The sequence below is a fragment of the Gymnogyps californianus genome, chromosome 2 (assembly GCF_018139145.2).
Source record: "Gymnogyps californianus isolate 813 chromosome 2, ASM1813914v2, whole genome shotgun sequence".
Classification (NCBI taxonomy): Eukaryota; Metazoa; Chordata; class Aves; order Accipitriformes; family Cathartidae; genus Gymnogyps; species Gymnogyps californianus.
The window spans coordinates 29312965-29336637 of NC_059472.1; the positions used below are offsets into that span (position 1 = coordinate 29312965).

Consider the following 23673-nt stretch of genomic DNA (forward strand, 5'->3'; position numbering starts at 1 on the left):
AGTAAACCCTACGCTACATAAAAGACATTAAGACAGCCAGCATAGGTTGGGTCAATACTTCTGACTAAACTATTTTTAAAAAGATTGGCATGTAAAATTTTTGAAAAGTATTTAGAACTACTTTGTTTAGACATTAATGTTGCTAGAGGGTATGTAACTATAAGCAATACTATTAACTATTAGTTACATTAGTTCAATATTCAAGTTTACCTCACTTTTCCTCTCTATTTATAAAACAATTACAATCTTGGTATTTGAAAAGTGTATAAAAACTATTGAACCTTAGAGCAGTGCAGCAAAGTGTGTCACAGATAAACTGACAATTAAAGCTTAAAAATAGATTAAATTTACAGGACAATAATTTGTTCATAATTTAGTGCTCAATTCCAGCTAAAAGTATAGATTGTTTTCTAGTATGAGGAGACTTCATTATTAAACTATAGCAAGTTAAAACATTAAAAAATATATTTAATTTCTCACTTACACAGAAGATTTCCCAGTACGAGGATCATTGAAGGTGGTGGTTCTTGTATTATGGTCAACAAAATACCTGACGCCTTCTCTGGTATATCTGATTTCCCAGCCCTCTGGAAGAGGGTCCTCATTTTGTAAACTGCAGAAGAAATTGCAGACAGTACTTTTCCCCCCATATCATGACATATAAGAATTAAGCAAGATCTTTTTATCTGCACAGTCAATATACACACCTACCCTTGAGTTCGAGGGTCTTCCCACTGTGTTGTCTTTGTGTTATGATTTACAAAATACACCCTATCATTTGAATCCACTCGCCTTTCTAGGGGAAAAAAAGAAAAAAACCCACTATACAACTATTGCATTCCAAATTTCTGTAACTGTCACTTCCTGAAATCAACAGCTAATTAACTTACCCCAACCTGGTGGTAAAGGCCCAAGTGGATCATTTTCTGCTGACAACATCGAAGCCTATTTAAAAACAAGAGCACATTCAGTTAGGCCAAATTTTATTCATATGTTTTTCCTTAATGCGTTTTAAGATTACCACTAGTTCTGAAGACTAATTCTGAAAAAACATCATGCCATTTTTAGTCTGTTTTTGTGAAGAAACATAGATTATATAATAAGATATGATTTGCGCACTTGCCTCCACTGTTTCCAACCCAGTGTACCCTCCCTTTCCCTTCCTACAGCAAACCTGAGAGAGTCTCAGTGGTCTTAAAGATGTACTATTCGTAGAAGTTTTGCGGAAGCACATATAACCAGATAAGCACAATGTTCTTGCTTAAGAACATGCTTTACCATAATAAACATTTCCAAACACAGTGATTACTGCCAACACAGGCTTTTTTGCTTCCTCAATACATGATGTCTTCCCTGGATGTTTGGCTATTTTCAGACTTTGTCATTCTTTGCAAATGCAGCTGCATTCATTAAAATATGCCGATGGTTAAAATTATACCAACATACAGTAAGGTTAAAAGTTAAAAAAAAAGGTAACAAAACCAGATTAATTATGTAAAACCATGCTAGACTCGTAATATACTGTAACCTTGCAGAAGTCCCCCAGTAGCTCCCAAGAATACAAAGCATGGGAAAAATAAAATGTTAAAGGCAGAAATCCCCCAGACTGCAGGATCCATGCTCTGATCCATAACTAAAAGCATCCATCCCCTAAAATTTTTTGGACGCTAAAAAAAAATTTTATTTTTTTTTTTTTTTGTGCAGAATGGAATTTTCATATATGGGAACCAATCTACATTTTCCAAAGACTATCTCAAGGGTCACCTTGCTACTAATACTACTTTATATAGCATTTGCAATCCAAAAATCTCAAATCCACTTAAGAGTTTACAACAGCAAATTCAGGCAAAAAAAGCTACGGTATTTTTCCTGTGAAACACAAACAGAGCAAGGATCAGAAGAAAACAATAGTTACACTCAAAATCAAGCTGCCTCTTTGTTCCAGCCACCAGCTACTAGATGTGAACAGACAATTATCATTATCTCAGCAGCAAATGCAGTTAGCCTTTTCTGCTTTTGGAAACTATACAGTCACAATGACCCCGTAACCAAAGACTTCTCTGTGGTGAGTATAAGAACAGCGCACAACAGAAAATGCTGTCTGCCAAAGAACTGAATGGTGGCACGATTCAGAGATTTCCGATCTTCTTAACGGGTCCAAGGATTTGTGTGTGGCTGCTGGCTAACGTATATTTAACAGAACACACTGAAACACTAGGCAGTGGCATGGGATGAGCCAGATTCAATACCAAAAGGAGTACAATATATTAACCCCGGTAAAAATACAAGTCACTCGCCGAGGCGATCAGCTCCAGTGCAGGGGCATTCTGCAGCGGAGCGGGGGATCGTGACGTGCAAGGGGGGGGTTTCCTGAGCCGGGGAACCCCCAGGAGAGCGCAGAGACCCGGCAGGAGCCAGCAGTTCTCCCTCGGGAGAGTGGCTGATGAGGTGCGGGCAGGGCCAGGAGTAACGGCGGCCCCCCCAACTCCCACAAAGGGCAGCCCTCGGGAGCGCTGCCACCAGGACGGGCAAACAAGGCATGGTGCGGCAGCCAGGGCGTGGCGCGGCCGTTGGCGCGGGAGGGCTCCTCTTCAAAGGAGGGGCATGCCACTGGCCAGATGGGGAGGCTTTAAGTCCACATAACCCAGCAACCAGGCACCGTTCTGTGGCCATCTGCACAGGCCAAGGACACTCATCCTACCTGACCCTCAAGGGAGAATGGTGGGCGCTCATCTGACAGCAAAGGCTGCAGCTCCGGCTGGGGGGTCTGCACCACATGCCCCAGCGGTGGCCGATGCCTCCACCCAGACGGAGCTGCTGAAGGGAGAGGCTGCAGCGCAGACCTCAGACTGCAGGAAGTGCCTAGACCTTTCTCCTGGGGCAGGGGAAGGCGGCAGACCTGCCTGCAAAAGGTGTGCCCGGGTGGAGGACCTCCTGCAGCAGGTGGCTGAGCCGCCGGAGGCGGTGAGAAGGCTACGTAACATCAGGGAGGCTGAGGAGGAGTTAGATAGCTGGTTCCAAGCACAGTCTGCAGTGGACGCACAGCCCACGGCCAAAGAGCCAAAAACTCCCCCACCGGCACACACAGAAAGGTGGGGGGCCAATAATGCAGAAGAACGGAAGCTTGCAATGGCAAGGAGCAGCAGGAGGAAGAGACTTCCCCCGAAGCCTGAGGTGCCCTTGCAGAACCACTCTGAAGACTGAAGAGGAAAGACCCGTCACATCAGGAGAGGCACTGGAGCTGAGTAAGGCAGCCCGATCTGCCCCCGGTATAACAACCAGCACACTAAGAAAAGGTGACGGGTGATAGTAGTAGGCGACTCTCTTCTGAGAGGTACGGAGGGGCCCATCTGCTGACCCGACACACTCTCCAGAGAGGTGTGCTGCTTACCGGGGGCTCGTATAAGGGATGTCACTGAGAGACTACCAAGCCTCGTACAGTCCACTGACTATCATCCCCTGTTGTTGTTTCACATGGGCACCAGTGATACAGCTGGGAGCAGTCTGAGGAGTATCAAGAAGGACTACAGAGCCCTAGGAGCAGTGGTAAGGGACTCTGGAGTGCAGGTAGTTTTTTCATCAATCCTCCCGGTCAAAGGGAAGGGGTCTGAAAGGGCCAGTCGAGTCTGGCAAATCAACAAATGGTTACGGGACTGGTGCCACAGGCAGGGGTTCAGCTACTTAGACCATGGGACTCGCTTTGAGAAACCTGGTCTACTGGGGGCTGATGGGGTCCATCTGTCAGAGAAGGGGAAGAGCATCTTCGGTAGTAGGCTTGCTAAGTGGGTGAAGAAGGCTTTAAACTAAATTTGCTCGGGGAGGGGAACCTCAATCCATCCCACTCCTACCAGTTTGATGCCAGTGCCAGAAAAAGATACCCAGAGTCTGGAGAAGGATCACAGGTCAGCGGGAGAGCACCTGAAGAGCAGCACAAAGGATTTCCAGCCACTCCAGCCAGTAAGTCAGCTTCATTGGGGGCCCAACTTCAATGCCTCTATGCAAATGCACATAGCATGGCGAATAAACAAGAGGAGTTAGAGGCGTGCGCAGGCCTGCAGGGCTATGATCTTACTGGCATCATGGAGACATGGTGGGATGGCTCCTATGACTGGAGTGTTGGAATGGAAGGATACAGCCTCTTTAGGAAAGACAGGCAGGGGAGACAAGGAGGGGGTGTCGCCCTCTATGTCAATGACAAGTTGGAGTGCATGGAGCTCCACCTGGGGATGGATGAGGAGCCGACCGAGAGGTTATGGGTCAGGATTAAAGGGAGGGCAAGGACAGGTGACATTATAGTGGGGGGTCTGCTACAGGCCACCCAACCAGGAAGACTGAGCAGAAGAGGCCCTCTATAGACAGACAGGAGCAGTCTCTCGTTCACAAGCCCTGGTCGTCATGGGGGACTTCAGCCACCCCGGTATCTGTTGGAGGGACAACACAGCAGGCCATAAGCAATCCAGGAGGTTCCTGGAATGCGTTGATGACAACTTCCTTCTCCAAGCGATAGAGGAGCCAATGAGGAGAGGTGCTATGCTGGACCTTGTTCTCACCAACAAGGAGGGGCTGGTGGGGAATGTGAAGCTCAAGGGCAGCCTTGGCTGCAGTGATCATGAAATGGCGGAGTTCAAGATCCTTAGGGCAGCAAGGAGGGCGCACAGCAAGCTCGCTGCCCTCGGCTTCAGGAGAGCAGACTTTGGCCTCTTCAGGGATCTGCTTGGTAGAGTACCATGGGATAAAGCCCTGGAGGGAAGAGGGGCCCAAGAAAGCTGGTTAATATTCCAGGATCACCTCCTCCAAGCTCAGGAGCGATGCATCCCAACAAAGAGGAAGTCAGGCAAAAACACCAGGAGGCCTGCATGGATGAACAAGGAGCTCCTGCACAAGCTCAAACACAAAAAGGAAGCCTACAGAGGATGGAAGCAAGGACAGGTAGCCTAGGAGGAATACAGAGAAATTGTCCGAGCAGCCAGGGATCAGGTTAGGAAAGCTAAAGCCCTGATAGAATTAAATCTGGCCAGGGACATCAAAGGCAACAAAAAAAACTTCTATAGGTACGCTGGTGATAAAAGGAAGACTAGGGAAAATGTGGGCCCTCTCCGAAAGGAAACGGGAGACCTGGTTACCCAGGATATGGAGAAGGCTGAGGTACTCAATGGCTTTTTTGCCTCAGTCTTCAACGGCAAGTGCTCCAGCCACACCGCCCAAGTCACAGAAGGCAAAGGCAGGGACTGGGAGAAGGAAGAACCGCCCACTGTAGGAGAAGATCAGGTTCAAGACCACCTAAGGAACCTGAAGGTGCACAAGTCCATGGGACCTGATGAGATGCATCCGCGGGTCCTGAGGGAACTGGCGGATGAAGTGGCTAAGCCACTATCCATCATATTTGAGAAGTCGTGGCAGCCTGGTGAAGTTCCCACTGACTGGAAAAGGGGAAACATAACCCCCATTTTTAAAAAGGGAAAAAAGGAAGACCCGAGGAACTACAGGCCAGTCAGTCTCACCTCTGTGCCCGGCAAGATCATGGAGCGGATCCTCCTAGAAACTATGCTAAGGCACATGGAAAATAAGGAGGTGATTGGCGACAGCCAACATGGCTTCACTAAGGGCAAATCATGCCTGACGAATGTGGTGGCCTTCTACAATGGGGTTACAGCATTGGTGGATAAGGGAAGAGCAAAGGACGTCATCTGCCTGGACTTGTGCAAAGCATTTGACACTGTCCCGCACGACATCCTTGTCTCTAAATGGGAGAGACATGGATTTGACGGATGGACTGCTCGGTGGATAAGGAATTGGCTGGATGGTCGCACTCAAAGAGTTGTGGTCAATGGCTCGATGTCCAAGTGGAGAGCAGTGATGAGTGGCGTTCCTCAGGGGTCGGTATTGGGACCAGCGCTGTTTAACATCTTTGTCAGCGACATGGACAGAGGGATTGAGTGCACTCTCAGCAAAAGTTTGCAGATGACACCAAGCTGTGTGGTGCAGTCAACACGCTGGAGGGAAGGGATGCCCTTGACAGGCCTGAGAGGTGGGCCCGTGTGAACCTCATGAAGTTCAACAAGGCCAAGTGCAAGGTCCTGCACATGCGTTGGGGAAATCCCAAGCACAAATACAGGCTGGGCAATGAGTGGATTGAGAGCAGCCCTGTGGAGAAGGACTTGGGGGTATTAGTGGATGAAAAACTGAATATGAGTCAGCAATGTGCATCTGCAGCCCAGAAAGCCAACTGTATCCTGGGCTGCATCAAAAGAAGCATGACCAGCAGGTCAGGGGATGTGACTCTGCCCCTCTACTCCGCTCTCGTGAGACCCCACCTGGAGTACTGTGTTCAGCTCTGGAGCCCCCAACATAAGAAGGACATGGACCTGTTGGAGCGAGTCCAGAGGAGGGCCATGAAGATGATCAGAGGGCTGGAGCACCTGTCCTATGAAGAAAGGCTGAGAGAGTTTGGGTTATTCAGCTTGGAGAAGAGAAGGCTCCAGGGAAACCTTATAGCAGCCTTCCAGTACCTAAAGGGGGCCTACAGGAAAGATGGGGAGGGACTCTTTATCAGGGAGTGTAGTGACAGGACAAGGGGTATTGGCTTCAAACTGAGAGAGGGCAGATTTAGATTAGATATTAGGAAGAAATTCTTCACTGTGAGGGTGGTTAGGCACAGGAACAGGTTGCCCAGAGAGGTTGTGCATGCCCCATCCCTGGAAGTGTTCAAGGCCAGGCTGGATGGGGCTTTGTGCAACCTGATCTAGTGCAAGGTGTCCCTGCCTATGGCAGGGGGGCTGGAACTAGATGATCTTTAAGGTCACTTCCAACTCAAACCATCCTATGATTCTATAACTGAAATAACTGTAACCTATCTATTTTTCTTCCTTCACATAGTTCAGCTTTGACCATTCAAGGTAACTGAAACATTCTCTTACTTATTAGAAGTATTAATTCACTTTTTCCCAAATAATAAACTACAGTCTCACTTATAAACTGCTATATAGGCAGAGTCCTGGTATGTTACCAGAGGAATAAAAGTTAGCTGTAGTTTGACATTAACAATTCTAAAAGAAAAGTATACAGCAGCATTAAAGTTAAAAAAAAAAAAAAAAAAGGCATTCACACTTTTTTTCCAATATAATTTCATTTTTTTTCCCCCCAACAAAATGTGAGTTCTAGGTATGCAAATGATACACTACTTAGAATTCTAAAGAGATGCAGGGATGCAAACAGTCGAGTTATCTTTTCTCTTCCTTCAAGTATATTCTGTCTCAGAAACAAATCCTAATTTAATGATTCTAAGGTCAGATGGGACATTTTAAGAAATGAGTCTATTTTTTCAGTAAGAGTTGTCATTAAATGAAGAAAGGAACATAGTTTAATTAAAAAAATATATTGTTCCCTGAGAGAATAAATCTAGCTCAAAATAAATCTTAGGATCAGGAAAAGTGAGAGTTTTCTTAAATGTTTAAGCAACTGATCAAAGTAGTACACAAGTACAGAAAGTTGCTCAGCAAGAGTTCTTGGCTTGATATGTTTCAGCTGTGATTCTTGGATTTGCATTAAAAGTTACCAATGTGTATAAATACCTGAAGGAAGGGTGCAAAAAGGATAGAGCCAGGCTCTCTCCAGTGGTGCCCAGTATCAGGACCAAAGGCAATGGGCACACACTGAAACACCAGAGGTTCCCTCTGAACATCAGGAAGCACTTTCTTCCTGTGAGGGTGACCAAGCACTGGCACAGGTTGCCCAGGGAGGCTGTGGAGTCTCCATCCTTGGAGATATTTAAAAGATATCTGGACACAGTCCTGGGCAACTGGCTCTAGGTGGCCCTGCCTGAGCAGGGGGGTTGGACCAGATGACCTCCAGAGGTCCCTTCCAACCTCAACCATTCTCTTTCTTTAATTGCATAAGATAAATTGACTTTGATGCACAGCTCCAGGAGTTAAGAAAATTAGTGGTGATGCATGTTTCTGCTATTTCTGGTGATGAGATATAATGTCTAATTAGATAATGAGAGGCTGAGAACTGTTAAATGTAAGAATACTGCAGCATCCTTTATTTCAGAGGGGTACCTGAATAAAGTCCATCAAATTCAAAGCAAAGTTAGGTCTGCAGATGCATAGAGTCCTAGTCCAATGAAGCTGTTTCAGGCTTGTACTTCAATAGTTTCTTCTTTAGAACACTCCAGCTTTGCTACATATCACTTACAAAGTCTCTGGGATTGGATCTTTTTTTAAGAGACCAAGCACAATTCTTAAAATGGACTGTTTAGAGTGACAGTGACATGTAGGCACCATCATTCTTAACTCTGAAAAAGCAACTATCCTATTTATCCAGTCACGGATGGAAAAATCTGTCTCAAGAAATATCTTGTTTGAAGCTACTCTAGCTATTTTTTTCAGGCAGAAGTGAGCAACTATCTGAGAGAAATGGAGAGCAATGTAGGAAATTCCAGAGCTGAACCAAGTGTATTAGCTTGAAAATGAGCTCAAAGTAAAAGAATTGCCACCTGTACTAATGAATGACTCCTAATCACTAAAACAGTTTTGAAGGCCATTTAATGTTCAAAACACCCATAACGCAGCTTTTACGTTCCTTTTCAGTTAAGGAACTGCTTTAGTTTTACCTCTTGCTACTGTCATTAAAAGTCTTAAATATCATGCAGTACACAAGGCTCAAGTTAGGGAACAGACTCAGAAAGGAGTACTTTTTGCCTTTAAGGACGATTTTTGTTAACATTTTTCAACAGAATCAGAATCTGAATTACTGATGCCTAATGTCTTATAACACATATGTTTGAACAGTTATAAAGTCACTTTAGAAAGAGTTAAAGAACAAAAAGTATACCTATACCTCTCTACTCATTTCTAAATTTTATGTAAAAGTTACCGAATAGAGGTATCGTTGGTTAAACTGTTGCATAGCTCCCTGCAGTTGATTCCGTTGAGATTGCCATTGCTCAAAATTCCTGACTGATTCCATTGTTGGTCGTTGCCACGTTGTTGTTCTGGTGTTGTGGTCCACATAGTAAACTCTCCCACGATCATCAACTCTTCTTTCCCAGCTTTCACGAAACACAAATGTTAACAGCTAAATTTTTCAGTAATATTACATAACTAATTTTCTCTTTATGCTAAATTCCTAGACAGTACTTGAATGAAGTACTGGAGTCACAGGCATGATTTTAATTTCTGAAGTACACAAAAGTACTCCCCAACTTTATTGGTAGAAGGACAACCACACTGAGCAAACATAGACTTCAACCAATAGCATGCTCAGCTCTCTGTCACCTCACCTTTAACTTTGTAAATTCCTGTGACCATATGCAATGTTGGCAGGTTTCACAGAAAACACTGTGCCTGGAAATCTGAGGTTTGGAACCAGTGCACTACACCTAGTAGTGCCTCCTAAATAAAGGTGGTCAAACGTGCATTATTTAATGCTTAAGTTTTAAAGGAAGAACAAAATAATTTAGTAGCTGTATTTGAACAAGCGACATATATAGTACCAACATTCCTATAACAATAGCTGCAGTTAATATAATTCTAAATCAACTGAAAGCTAGAATTTCTTAATATATGATGTATAATACAGTTTCGATGAGCTGCTTATAAAAGCCAGTATTTTTCCTGCACCAAACAAACAAAGAAAAAAATAGTACCTTTATCATATTTAAATCAAAAAAGTCTACATTACCCAGGAGGTAAGGGCTGTGGTCTTTCCCATGTTGTAGTTCGTGTGTTGTGATCAACATAATAGGTTCTACCGTGAGGATCCTTTCTTTGCTCCCACCTTCAAGACAAAAAGACTTTCATGTAAGTCAAGGTGAAAATGCTTCCTTAGGACTTATTTCCCACCAAGCCAAAAAAGTACCTTGGTATTGAGTGAAAATACTATCATCCAAAACTCATTCTAAAACACCAAAGAAAAAACTCACACTAGAATACATATAAGTTACTTCCTACTTGACCTGGTATCACCATAAAGACTTCTTTAAGGGGCTTAGTATATAAAATGAGCATAAATCAATATTCACAAGCATGTTCAAATTCCATTTAAGATATCTGAAAACAAAGTCAATTAATTATCTACTCAAGGCTTGGATGCTAAAAGAACCTCATTCAAAAAGTGCTTAGAGACGCATTCTTTGTATTGCCAAGTACATGCCTCTCTCAAACAAAGAGGGAGTTTACATTTTGAAGCACTGTTCCCTATATCCAACAAACAACAGGATCTTTCAGAGTGAACCTGAAATGTGTGCTATCAGATGGTTTCCTGTGTTTCTACTTCCTATCCCGGTAAATTCTCTATCTGGTATCCCTGGGGATTACTTCTTCAGTTTTAGTTGCAAAGCAAACCTACATTGAAGATGGAGAGAGGACCAAACACTATAAACAACTGAAGTTTCAGGCTGCTGAGAACTGCCATAATGCAATAAAAGTATTTATAAATGGGAGAGGAAACCAGGATAAACGTTAGACGAAAAGCTGAAGCCCTTGCTTGCAGAAGATATATGTTTGTTTTTCTTATATACATAATTAATTACCTCCTAAAAACGTAGGCAGAACACCTTGCCTGTCATAGGATTTGATGTACATTTCATCACTATTACAGAGTATCCTATAAAACTCCTACAAAATGTTTTCTGCAGTTCAAGAGGTTAAATGTTAAGATTACAAGAAGATAAGAGAGGAGCAGCAGCACGTTACAGAGTTACCAGGGCTAAACATAATGCAGACTCAACTAGATGGGGGGTAGGGGGCAGGGAACCACAACCACCACCACCCCACCACCCCACCCCCCCCGAGAAATGTCATCAGGGAGGAATGATGAAGAAATGCACTTGGCCATAGTGTGCACTATGCCTGGAACCCATGACCCTGTCCTCAATGGGAAAGTATGTAATTAATTTAAAAAAAAAAAAAAAAAAAAAAAAAAAAAGAGTGTGAAGGGGGGAGGACCACAGGAATTCCCACCTATAAAGAGCTTCCATTGTCAAAGCATCTGAAAATTAAAAACTTTGTAACTCTTCCCCAACAATATGTATACAATATTTCTATCTTTTTAGATGTTTTTTTTCATGTTTATCCAACTGCAGAAACTCAAGTGAAGTGTCACTAATAACTTACTGAACCTCCTTCAGAGGGAGCAGGTACAAGACAGGCTCTCTGAAAGATCAGCTACAATGACACACGGTATATACACTTCGGGTTAAGAAACAATTTCTGTGTTCAGAAAATGCTAAAATAGTTAATATTTAGAATATTATGGAAATGTCAGTATTTCCAATTAGTTACTGAAGACATCTTTTCACCCAAACATGAAAGCATCTTTAAAAAACCATTTAAGATCTCTCTATATATTTGAGCATGTACTATATTTTCATTTAATGTCTAAGCACATCTTTAATTTTGCATTTAAGGTTTAGGACTACAGAAGTAGTTTCTAACAGTCTGGTAGAATTAAAGGTTTCTAGCTATTCTGAGGACATACATACACCTCAAACCTGTATTTTTATCTATAACATTATTGATCTCATTGTTACACAGCAAGCATCTACAAGTATTTCTAGACTATTTTATTAATTTTCACTTCTCTGTATTTTGGTCCCTTCTACATTCTCATAGTTTAAGAACCAAAGGAGTAACAAATTATGACCCAAATAAGTTTGAATGTATCAAATGAAAAGTCTTCACGTCCATAATGCCCAAGAGTTTGTCTATTTAGATCACAATACCGTCTCAGCAAATCAGTTATCAGTTGTTACCTTCTGGGACAAGAGCTACTAGCCAGTTATAGCAGCAGTACAAACCCCATTTTAGATCAAATAACCCCGTCTCAGCCAACTGACCTGCATTTGGCAATCCCAGTATAGAATCAAATTTCTGTTTCTTTATATGCATGTTCAGATGAAACATAATTACAGCACTAAAATCAAGCCCACATACCCTGGTGGCAAAGGTTCTGTACTGGCATTACCAGGCTGCTGTCTTACAGGTTCTGCAGATGCACTTGAGGTGGAGGAGGATTCCCTTGGTTTTGCTGCATCTGCTGCTATACTGTTTCTAGCATTAGGTTGAGCACAGTCTGTTGCAACAGAAGGTTCTAGTCCAGCAGCCACAACAGGTAATGCAGAAGTGTGGCTTTCAGAACAGCTAGTTGCTTCTGTTGTTGACTGAGGTTCTGCTGTAGTGTTAGTGCAATCTGAAGACATGGGAGCTTCAACTGAACCTATCGGAGCCTCAGAGACAGAAGAATTACCAGCTTCTGGTGCAGAGGTGGATGACTCGCCATTAACTGAGAAACGGGAAATAAGAACATTTGTGTATCAGAATCTGATGAGATTTACTTTTCAAATGACCAACTTCTGGAGTAAATGACACGAAAGGAATAAGTTTAAGTCGCACCTATATGCCATAAGCAGCATTTTTGTCTAAGATAACAGAAAGTCACAATGTACCTGCCTCAGTTAAAGCTGTAATTAAAACTGATAGTCTGCATTCTCTATACCTCCCTGTTAAGGTTATTGCTTAGTTTCTGCATATCTTGGTCAACTTAACGTTACACCTTACTCTTTAGATTAGCAAAAGGTACCCATCTACTTCCCAGAAAACAGTACTGCTTTATTTGCTTTGAAACTTCGAACTTATATCAACTTCAAGAAAGAATCTTGATTAGTACGATATGAAAGAAAAATATTAAGACATAAATAACTCTATGAAATTTGGAAAACTAAGAGGCCGTTCTTACAGATGATTTTTTTTCTTTTTTTTTCCAGAGTTGAGGTACAGAACCCTACAATTAAGCAAAAACCACCTGTGTGTGACTTGGAAAAAAAATCCCCCTCCAAAAGTGGGATTAAAATATAAAAATTAGTATTTGGCTAGCATAACTTACATAGTTCAACGACTGAAGAAAATATTTTAGAATCACAAAGTAAATCAATTTCTGTCTTTTAAAGAACAATACAAATGTCATCCAACTCAAGCAAGCATAATCTCATAAAAGGTTTAAAGCAGGCATAGATTTAGCAGGAAAAGGGGGCTAAGAAGGCTTTATTACTCCCAAGCCCACTTCGCCAACAATACGTCAATACCAATCATCTGTGGAGCTTAACAGAACAGTATCTCAGCACAACAAGATCTTGTTTTAGACAAACGAAATCAGGTACGGCAGTCAGTAGGACCCCCATTAAAAGTCAAGGCCCTATTAAAAAAGTGCAACATCATTCACAGCTTTCATTTTCTGCACCACTAATCAATGCCACACAGTGACAATTCTATTTAAACTCACCAGTTTGTACCTCTTCTAGAGTTGGAACTATTTTTCTACAAGACTAAATATAATATGCAACGTAGACTTCAAGTAATTTTCTAACACCATACTATCAACTTACAATTCTAAGGACAGAGGCCAATACAACTGCTTTATACTCATAGCCTTATTGATACAGATTTGCAAAATTTAATGCTAGACTAGTGCCTATAAAATGCTGTTCCATCATTTTAAAGAGTGCATTTACTTTATTTCTGTATAACACTCTTACAAATAAAAAAATACCTAGATTCTACTTATTACTTGCAATATGTATATAATGTCAGCAATTTCTTGCTTTCCCAGATGGTCAGAAAAGCAGGTCAAAGAATTACAAACAATAAAACTGTCACCAGCAATGTATTTAAATTAGCAAGTCAGTTTCTTTAAGGAATTATCACTAGGCCATAAATATTTTCTTGATATACATAATGATAAGCATGACTTTACAGGCAGCAGCAGATTTGTAAGATCTGTAAAGGCATTGCTTTTTGAACACAACTATTCCAGGGTAATACATCACTACTTCCAGCTCACACAAAACAGGTTAACTACATTAAGACATATCAAGACTGTATCATTTCAAGCAAATGTAAAGCATGACATTAAAAAAAAAAAATCATAACTGCAGACAATCTGATCAAGTTTCTTCAAACTTCTGCTTTAACTAGCAACAATTTTACTTAAATAGGAAAAAAGCCAACTGAAATTTCAGCTTTCATTAAAAAGAAAAATTCAATTCATCCACATGAAAGAGTGAATGGGATTACGTAACAAAGGTAGAAGCAAAATAACCGACAAATCACCAGCTCTTTTAGTAAGCTGATCTCCAAAACAGATCTATAAAACATTACGTCAGCCGATTACCTCATCAATTAGATCTAAAACAGCAATTCTGGCAACATCACATGAAATTACAATCCTGCTAAGCACAACAGTGGGGGAAAAAAAAGTCTGCTGGAGATCTGTTTTATGTCTTGCCTTAAAAAAGTCTCCACCAACTGGTATAGTAGTTGAAAACTACTTGCCTCAGTGCAAGCTCAGTGATGATTTCATCAATATTACTGCTTGAACAAATCAATTATTTTTGCAATTACCCTATCCTAATACAGATTTCAAATGGATCTCTCTGCTATTGAAGAAAAAGGGAGCAATGCCTAAATAATACATATGCCCTCTGGCCTTCAACTGAAAAGAGAGGGGAATCAAATTCAAGTTCTCCAAATAGAGAAAAGCTTCAGAGAAGGCCTAATTTAATTATTACCTTTTAAAGTTCAGAATTGTTTCTGCTATCTTCCCACCATCCCCACAATTCCCACTCCATTACAGAAAGTTTGACAGTCTCTGTTCTATTGTTTATTAACAGCTTGCCTATTTCTATTTCAGGTTATCTTTTTCCTCTGGTATCACTGTAATCTCTCTCAAACAGCTGAGAAAAGGCAGAAAGTGCTTAGAAAGCACAGTCATTATTAGATGCAAAGTTTTGCCAGACGAACAAAAATTAAAAAATACTTTCTTTTCACTTGTTTTACTGTACTGAATGTTACTTGTAGTCATAATCAAAGTTTTTGTGTTTAAGAGGAAAATGAAATTTAGTATTTGCCAATACCTGTTTTGAAACAGCTTACCTTTTGAAAAAATGGAAGGCAAGGACAGTCTGCAACACATCTCAACTCAGAGCACAGCAGTTCCCTGACAGCACTAAAAATCAGATTTATCTAATGGCAAAAGAAACTTAACTATAGTTACTCAAATTAACTGTGAAAGAAATCTGCTTTTTCCTCCAGACAATCAGTAATATGGTTTAGTCATCTGGGACAGAGAAATGGAAGTTTTGGATGTTTTACATTTTTCTTCATCAGAGAAGAGAACTGACAGGAAAGTATGAAAGTTAGCACATTTAAGAATGGATCTACTCCAGAAAAATTCACAGAAGTGGACATGCAAGATTATAAATTCAAGCTGAGAAACATCCTTTCAGTATTTTTGAAATCTAACAAAAAATGTATAGAAAAAATGGCTCAACTTCTGATACATTTCAACCAGATAAAAAAGCCTTATGGAACATGTTCTCATAACTCTCCCATTCTTACCAGTGCTGTTGACAGGCTGAGCTGCAAGTGGTTTTGGTACTGGCATATTTTTGGGTCTGGCTGCAACGTGAGTAGGAGATGGTGTGCTGTCTCCATTAACAGCTTCTATACAGAATGTATTCTGTACTACAGAGTTGGAAGGTACTTGATTGTCTATCCCATTAGAAATGTCACAAGCAGATCTTGGTAAAAATAAAAGATCATTTTAGGTTACTACAAACAACATGTTAAACAGTTATGCAACTAAACCAAATCCTACACTAAATCACACTAAAGAAACAAAGAAATGGAAGTAAATTCATAACAGTTTATAATACAATGTTTGCAGCCTAGATAATAGTCAAGTGCAAGATGAAAACAATTAAGGAACAAGAGGCAAATTTTGGTTTTGAGGATTTCAGATACCTAAAACAGATAAGATTTTCCATTTCCACTTCATCTTTTACTTGTAATGATATATTAGAATTGAGTTGGGCAGGCCGATGCGCCTGCCACATCTTCCAAAACTGCCTTAGGGACCCTTCCAAAGTGCAGATATGAGCAGGAAAACTTTTTCTGTCATTAAGCAAGTGGAATAATTGGTTTTGTCTGTCATATCTCCAAAAATTATTCTAGTCATAACATACAAAAGTAACAAAACTCTCCCTCAGTAAAAGGAAAGTAAGATGAACTTCTCTATGCATAGGCAGGATGGGACATTGTGAGGACAGATACACACAGGCAGCTCTGTGTTTATAAGGAAGGCCACATGGAAATAAATGTAATGTAAGGGCTTGTGAATGGAAAGTCTTGTTCAATTACACTGTTTTTACTTAAATCTATCCCAAAATGCTTAAAGCCACCCACCAGAGACACATATTGTGAAAATTACATTCAATGCCAACTCCCCATCTTCTCAAGGAGCAGAGGCTAAAAATTCAAGAGAAGTTAAATAGATGACAAAAAACGTGAGAATTGTTAGAAGTCCCACTTTGCAGAGTAAGAAAGGAAGAAGCAGCATTTCCATGCTTCTTGAGCTTCCATAGAGCACCCAACTCCAAAAGAGTAGCATAAACAGAGAATTAAAGTATTATCCCTTTCCAACTCTAGACTACAACCCTGATTCGCTTCCTAAAGACATGCACAGACGCTACCTTAAAACTTTTATTCATCTCTTAATTTTAAAACTGTAAATCAAAACTGCTCATTAGTTATATGGAAAACTGCTGTAATTAAAATACCAACATCAAGAGCAGGAACCCAGTAAAAGCCACACCTCTAGCATCAATAGCTGAATGAAAACAAACGATTGTTATTACTGTTTCAAAATGGTATGCAGATGTGTTTCAAATCACTTTTAACAGTCCCACCTTTCTAACGAAAACTAAGGAGAAGCAACTTTTTATCCTCACTCCCTCATATTGGGCACCCATGAGGGAACAGAGACAAACCTCCACATATTCAAAAAAAGAATCGAGCGTACAAGGACAAATGTGTCCCTGTCACTCAAATGCATAGCAACTGTATGTTTTTTCATTCCATTGTGTGTCAAGAACTTAACCGGAAAGGGGTTCCACTGAAAAGTAACTGAGCAGGTCAGTAACATTAAATTGATCTGAATGTTGACCTGTTTGATTCACTAGTGGCGAGGGGGCAAACAATCTACTCCTGCTTCTCTCCAGGCAGTCCTTGAGCTGGTATAAAGATACACAAGCCAAGAATGAAGCTCGAAATTGATCCCAAAGCTGCCTTCTCGCCACTTCAGGTTGAAGCAGGCAAACCTTTTGCCTCAGTGTTCTGAATACTGTTTCCTAAACTCAATACAAGTCTCTTAAATTCCTGATCACAACCTTAAAAAGGAACTGGGTGAGGGGGAAGTAATTTAGGCTTTTTTTAATTCTTCCTTCTGTTCAGATGGTACGTTGCAACAAGTTGGCAGACATGAATACAAATGGTTCTTAAACAACAGAAGACAACAAATGTTGTACACAAAACCACACTGAACCACTGCTCCCCTAATCTCTGCTGCAGCATTTAGTAGACTTCCAGTCAGTTGAATTTTTATGTTCAGAGGGCTACACATCCAAGAGGCAATGATAAAGTAGCAGAGAGCAGATTCTACAAGCAGAGCAAGAACAGAGTTGTGAATTTAACTCTTCTCAAGCTAAATTATGTATCTGTCATACAAGTAATGTTTCTAAAACCTGTGGTAACATAATTTAGGGCTTGACAGTTAAAAATCTATCACCTTCAAAAAAATTAAAAAAAAACCCAAAACACAAACAACTCAAACATTTCAACTGATAAATCTGCTAATATAATTCATATAGTGTAAAACACAGAAATAAATTCCAACCTGGATGTACTTCTTGCTGAAGCATCTCTGCTTTCATGCACAGCCTCGCCATTTTGCTGAACTTCTACTGAACAGTAAGAAACAAATTCAACAGAAATATTCCATTACATCTGTTTGAAATCTTAATCGAAATATTACCATCTGATTGAATTATTTTAACTTACTGGTTGCTGATGAACTGAGATTTGTAAGAGATTCTTGGTCAACAACCAAACCATCTAGCACAACTGTCAGTTCACCTGTTTGCACCATGCCACTCTTGTTTTCCAAAGAGAGTTTCAACTGTTCTTTCACCTTCTCCACTAAAAATGGAGTTGGGGTGGGTAGGGGGAGAGGAGGAGAGAAGGGATAAAGAAAAGATTAAATTCTAAACAACACTAAAAGAGACTTTCAACACAAAAATGTGATACGTGTATTTAGTTGTACAAAACTGAACATGAGTGATATTCAGATGATTCAAATCAACATAGAAATCACTAAGGAGCTGTGTAAATTTACATCTTCTATGGGTAAAAGCACAGTTTATTGTAAAAATAAATTGGCCATTTACACAGTATATTCTATAGGTATGCTATAGGATCCACATGGTTTCAGTACTTTCTTGTTAATGATCTTCCCAGGTTTGCTGTTTCCACTAAGCCCTTTTGAAATTATGCACTACTTACATAATATGAGAAGGCTTAAAGTCAAACAACTTCTGAACTACACATCCAAATATTACAAGTCACAGGGAACCTCATTCTACAATAAGAGCTTATGTTCCTTTCTCATATCACCCTCCAAAAGTAACTTTAAGAGACCACTGAAAAGAACATCACTTTGAGGACAAAGTAAATGCAAAGACTGCATAGAGTACTTTCTCATTTTTTTAAATTATTTTTAGTAAATCCTTACTAGCATTTTCATAGATCCCAACTCCAAGGATTAAACAGTAACAGAGAGGATACCTCAAGTAACCAAAAATTAAATCAAACTATTTTCACCAAAAGAAACTTTGAGATAACTGAGATATTAAAAAAATGTGTACATGGTACAGTAAAAGAATTCAATATGACTGATAAGCAATGCACACATTTGTAGAGAGACATACATAATCCAGAGGTAAAACATGCTGTGGATGCTGCGTAATTCTCTCTAAATCAACTATTACTAGTACAGCAGTTAAAGCCACATGTCATAAATCCAAACACAGTCAGCTATGAGTTCACATTAATCAGGTTAAAATGCTTAAGGCCTTTTAGTATTTGCAGCCTCAGATTAAAAGATTAATTTTTCAAGATATACCACATTTCCCTCCATATGACAGCATTCCAAGCTAAAGTTAAAGCTCACTGTGCACTTCTATGCATTAAACTAGCATTTCCTTATTTTTTTCAGTCTTCTTATATCATAAATGAACAATAAACATAAAAACAGGGAAGGCTACTATAAGCTATTGCCAGATACCCCCAATCTGTTACTTTAAAGAGCAGGTTCGACAGTGTAGTTGGGCAGCAGTTACTAGCAGACACCCACTGCTATATTACAATGGATTTCAAAGTACTTTAAATCGCTGGAGCAAGCACAAAGCTCCCAAATCTACAGAATTACTGATTTAGCAATCTGCATTTTGGAAAATAGTACTACCTGAAAGAAGAGAAACAAGAAACTAGCCTACCACTGAGTTGTTAAATTAACATATTTATAAATCATCATTTCTGCAAACGGTGATTGGTTTGGTTTCTGCTATTTTAACAGGTTATCTCCCCAAACCAGATCAACAGTTGGCTGTAGTCCAACTGAGCTGGCAAGAAAGCTGGGAGGGGTGTGGGCAGCAATTCAATACTGGTGGTGTTGGGCAGGAGAAAGTAACAGCACTAATTCTAAAGTTTCTGCATTTAGAGGACTTCCTCTTTACATTTTCTTCAGTAAACAGTCTTTCAAGTGCTGCATTTTAGATTAAGTATCAATAACTGAACGACTGAAGGATACCAATCAGATTATTCTACCACTGAATTACTGGATAATCCAGTGTGTGTCAAACTGCTGACTTGCCCAAATCAGAAACACTGCACATAAATTACTTTTGGTGCAATGTACAGCTACCTCAGTCAACCATTCCCTGAAAGAATTTGCCAAGTTGTGGATCCTACATCCCCTGGATCTACAGTAATAAAATATTAACTATTTTGTTAGACATAGTTAAAATATTAACTATTTCTTTTGCTATCATTATTACAACCCACTTTCTTCCGATACAGGTTTTTTTAATTTAAAAAAGAAGCAATTTTTCTGCTTAACTATGGAATCTTGGGCAGAATCTTCATAATACTGCTGACAAAACCCCACTTGATTTTGGATTCTGTTTCAATTTTCTGTAAGAATCAGAAAAATGAAGCTTTTTTTTGGCTCTCCTTTCCCCCCACCTCCCTAAACAGAGCTCTCAGGTTTGTATATCTAACTTGTGAGAAAGGTTAGAGATTGGTTTAGCTGGAATTCTACTGCCACTCTGGAGCGGAATTTAAAGTGTGGATTCACCACCTTCTCGTACTAATGAAAAAAAATTTTAAAAAGCAAATTAGATTAATAGAATTAAAACAGGTCTTCTTTAAGACAATTAAAATTAGAAGTTACATAGAACACAACAATCGCTAATGTACTAAAAGGAAGTTCTCAATTGTTTCATTAATCAGTGGTTCCTACTGCTCTCTGGACAGCTAAATTATGAGGGAAAAACATCCAGCCTTTCTATTAATGATTCCAGAGAAAGAAAACATGAAAAATTACATAGATGGCTTTTCTGAAAGTTTAGACTTTTCTTTTTACCAAGCCTAAAACAGATCCTCTAGCAAATTAGTTATTAGCTTGCCACAAAACATTGTAGTTAATCACTTCCACTTTTACTTAATCTGTAGTAACTCATACTCTAATGTGTATTTTGTTTCAAAATTATTATATCCCATTGTTACACTTAAATTGCTTTCGATAGCACAGACATCTCTAGAAGAGACAAGTAAAGACATCAACTGAAAGTCAGTTGTAATCACATGTATAGTTAGTAGTCTGGTTGCCAGTTTGATATATAGATTAGTAATAATAATTCTATTTTACTCAAAATATCCTTCATGATAACTTACATTTTCTATCGTGTATTTCCAAAGCTTGTCTCAAGTCTACAGTGGCTCTTCCTAATAAAGCATCTGCTTTTAAAGTGTGATGGCTCCACACTCTAAATTCCAGCGTAGTCTGTGGAGTCACATTCCTGCATATAAAATACATTTTTTAAAAAAATATATACAGATTTTAAAGTATTTCTTCTTGTTATTAGGAGTATTTGAACTTAATTCACTTTCTCATATTTATTGTATTTCTTGATACTAATTAACTGAAAGTTTTTGTTATGCAAGGGGAAATTTTTAACTAAGAACTGCAAACACTATGATATTTATACTTAAGATCAAACTTAAAGTGCATTACTACAATAGCACAAGGAATTTGAGGAGTATCAGAATAACCTACACTAAGCTCAAATCTCAGTTATATAAAACTTATCTTACTTTATTTATGAAAGACATATTTTCCCTATTCCTTACTATTCCAGAATTCTAACTAAAATCTCACATTATTAAATGTGGAGAAAAAGGTGGTAAGTGTATTTGTCTGTCACTAGAAAGAAAAACACTAAATATTTAAAAAAAGGGAAAAAGCAACCAATCAGCTACTTGCAAGCAGGAAGAACCCACTTAATAGGTGTCAGCTTGCCATGGAAGTGTTGATAAAATATTATTTGTGAATCCACAAATATATATAAAACCATAATGCATACTCACAGAAATCAGAGGGGAAAAATCAAATGATGAAGCTAAAGTAAAAATTGGAGGGAAGCAGAAAGGTAAAGGACCCAATTACAGTAATATTATGATAACCTTTGGCAGCGCTCTCTCCCCTGCTCAAGAAGGAAAACAGGAAGCTATGCTAGGTCCTGGAGAGTAAGTTTTCTAGTACAGGGTCTAGTACTGCAAGAGTGCTCCTGGCCGTGAAAAATGGAGTAGAATCACTGTACTGCAAAAAGTCAAAGGCCACATATTCATCAGTATTGGATACAGAAAGGTATATCAGCATTGATGAAAACAATACTAAAAACAACCCCCATGCTCCCAACAGGGCTAGGTTTATAGTCACTTGAACGCGTTGGACAACATGGATCATTTTTGCCGAAACCCATGAGCAAATATATTTTTGCATTTTGAATAGGCTGCCTTCTAATGGAAGTCTTACTGAAAGACCAGCTCAACAAAGAATAGAAAAAAAAAACAAAACATCTGCACACAGAGAATATATTGCTGGTGCTCATGCGGACCCATAGAAGTGAGGGGAATTTGGTAAGCCAGAGAGTTCACTTGTCCTCAAATAGACTGGGCAACAGACACAACGATACCATTCCAATAGCCAGAGGAAGAGGGGGCCAGAATACCTTATATATATAAGGGTAAGATCCTAAGTAAGTAACACTGATGATGGAATGAGTCTGTTTGGCTGTACCATGCATGCCAAATTACCTCATTTCTATCAGCTCACCAAATCCTGCCAAATCAAACCTGCCTCCTCAACAGAAACTCTGGTCTCTGTGAATATACTGATAGCTCTGTACTTGTGCTAGTAGTAACTCCTAGAAATCATTGTCAGGTCCAAGACTATATTATTCTCTTTTGCAATATTGCAAAGGGCTAATAAGCTCTGCTAAACCTGAAACATTGAGAGATGTGGCACAGGAATACCCTACTTGCTTCAGCCCAGGTCTGTAGTTAATAAGTAAGCGTTGCCAAGCACACAGTTCCCCAAAGCTACGTATGTTGTACCACTCCCAACTCTACAGCACTGTTAGTTATAGGAACCTGGCGTGGTTCCTACTACTAACAAAGCTGGCTATTGCACAAAGACAGGTCAGATGCTGTAAAAATGTACTGGCCCATGCTCAATACCACTTGAGAGCAGCTATGCTGTTTCCAGACCCAAATCTGAAGCAGTACAATCTTGCTTGTATAATAATGTGTTCTAGCCAATTGCACAGTGCAAGACTGCCAGTTCTTCATAGAGTCATATTCAGGTATATCTCCACCTGTTAAACCAGTTAAACCAAATTAAACCACAAGAAGATTAAAAAGGTCAAATATTAGGATAAGTTGCAAGGTCACTTTGCAGTAAACTATTTTTGTATGTGTATGCCTTCATTAGGAAATTTAAAGGAAAAAGTGACCTTTCTCATAACTACTACTTAGCCAGCTGAGATTTTTTTCCTTTTAAAGTTGACAATGACATGGTTACAATTATTAACATCTTCTGAAGAGGAATCTTAAATTTGAATGGTCCACAGTGCTAACAAATATCAAGAATATACCATGTATAGCAACTGTATGCAAGGAACACTCTGTACAAAAAAATATTCTCAAAACATTGTAAGAATTGAGAAAAAAAATTTCATGAGATAAATATCTTATGTCTGCATTTAGTCATCAACAGCCAGAGAAAACTATGTAGGCAACCAAGCTTAGTAAATATTTGTGTGCAATGTCTGCCTAATAAATAGTATTAAACAACCAAAAAATCTACTTACACTGTCAGCTGCTCATCCCATTTTGGATTTGAAGAACTACTTGATTTTGCTGTTTTCTTAATTTCTCCATCTGCAGTTAATTCTGTGTAGAAAGTTGTTCCAAACCAATTCTTTTTCCGTTTCAGTTTGGCACTAGAAACTAATAAAATACATTGCTTTATCTATAACAGCATACTGTTGCTGAAAAACAGAAAATGTACTGCCTACACAATGTATGAAACACAGCATGGCAATGTTATTCCTCACCTTTTTTACTTCTGCTGAACATAAAGAGGTCAATGCTAAAATGGTAGCTTTTATTTTCAAAAGCTACTTTGTCAGCTGAAACCAAGTATGACATATTCTCTTCACCA

The 23673-nt window shown here is 39.5% G+C and overlaps 1 protein-coding gene across 3 annotated transcripts in view; it reads right to left on the bottom strand.

Moving 5' to 3' along the window:
* The window catches only part of WWP1 (WW domain containing E3 ubiquitin protein ligase 1), a 67910-nt gene that overhangs the window by 14477 nt on the left and 29760 nt on the right, over positions 1-23673 (bottom strand). For 2 of the 3 annotated variants that reach the window (XM_050892755.1, XM_050892756.1), the window contains exons 3-13: positions 23321-23459; positions 20844-20968; positions 17892-18029; positions 17728-17794; positions 15393-15574; positions 11934-12282; positions 9682-9777; positions 8875-9049; positions 891-945; positions 712-796; positions 485-613 (exon numbers count right to left, since the gene is read on the bottom strand). In XM_050892755.1, the coding sequence (XP_050748712.1) occupies positions 485-613; positions 712-796; positions 891-945; positions 8875-9049; positions 9682-9777; positions 11934-12282; positions 15393-15574; positions 17728-17794; positions 17892-18029; positions 20844-20968; positions 23321-23459 (1540 nt within the window). The remainder of the gene's footprint in view (positions 1-484; positions 614-711; positions 797-890; positions 946-8874; positions 9050-9681; positions 9778-11933; positions 12283-15392; positions 15575-17727; positions 17795-17891; positions 18030-20843; positions 20969-23320; positions 23460-23673) is intronic. The other variant, XM_050892758.1, reaches the window with a different exon arrangement.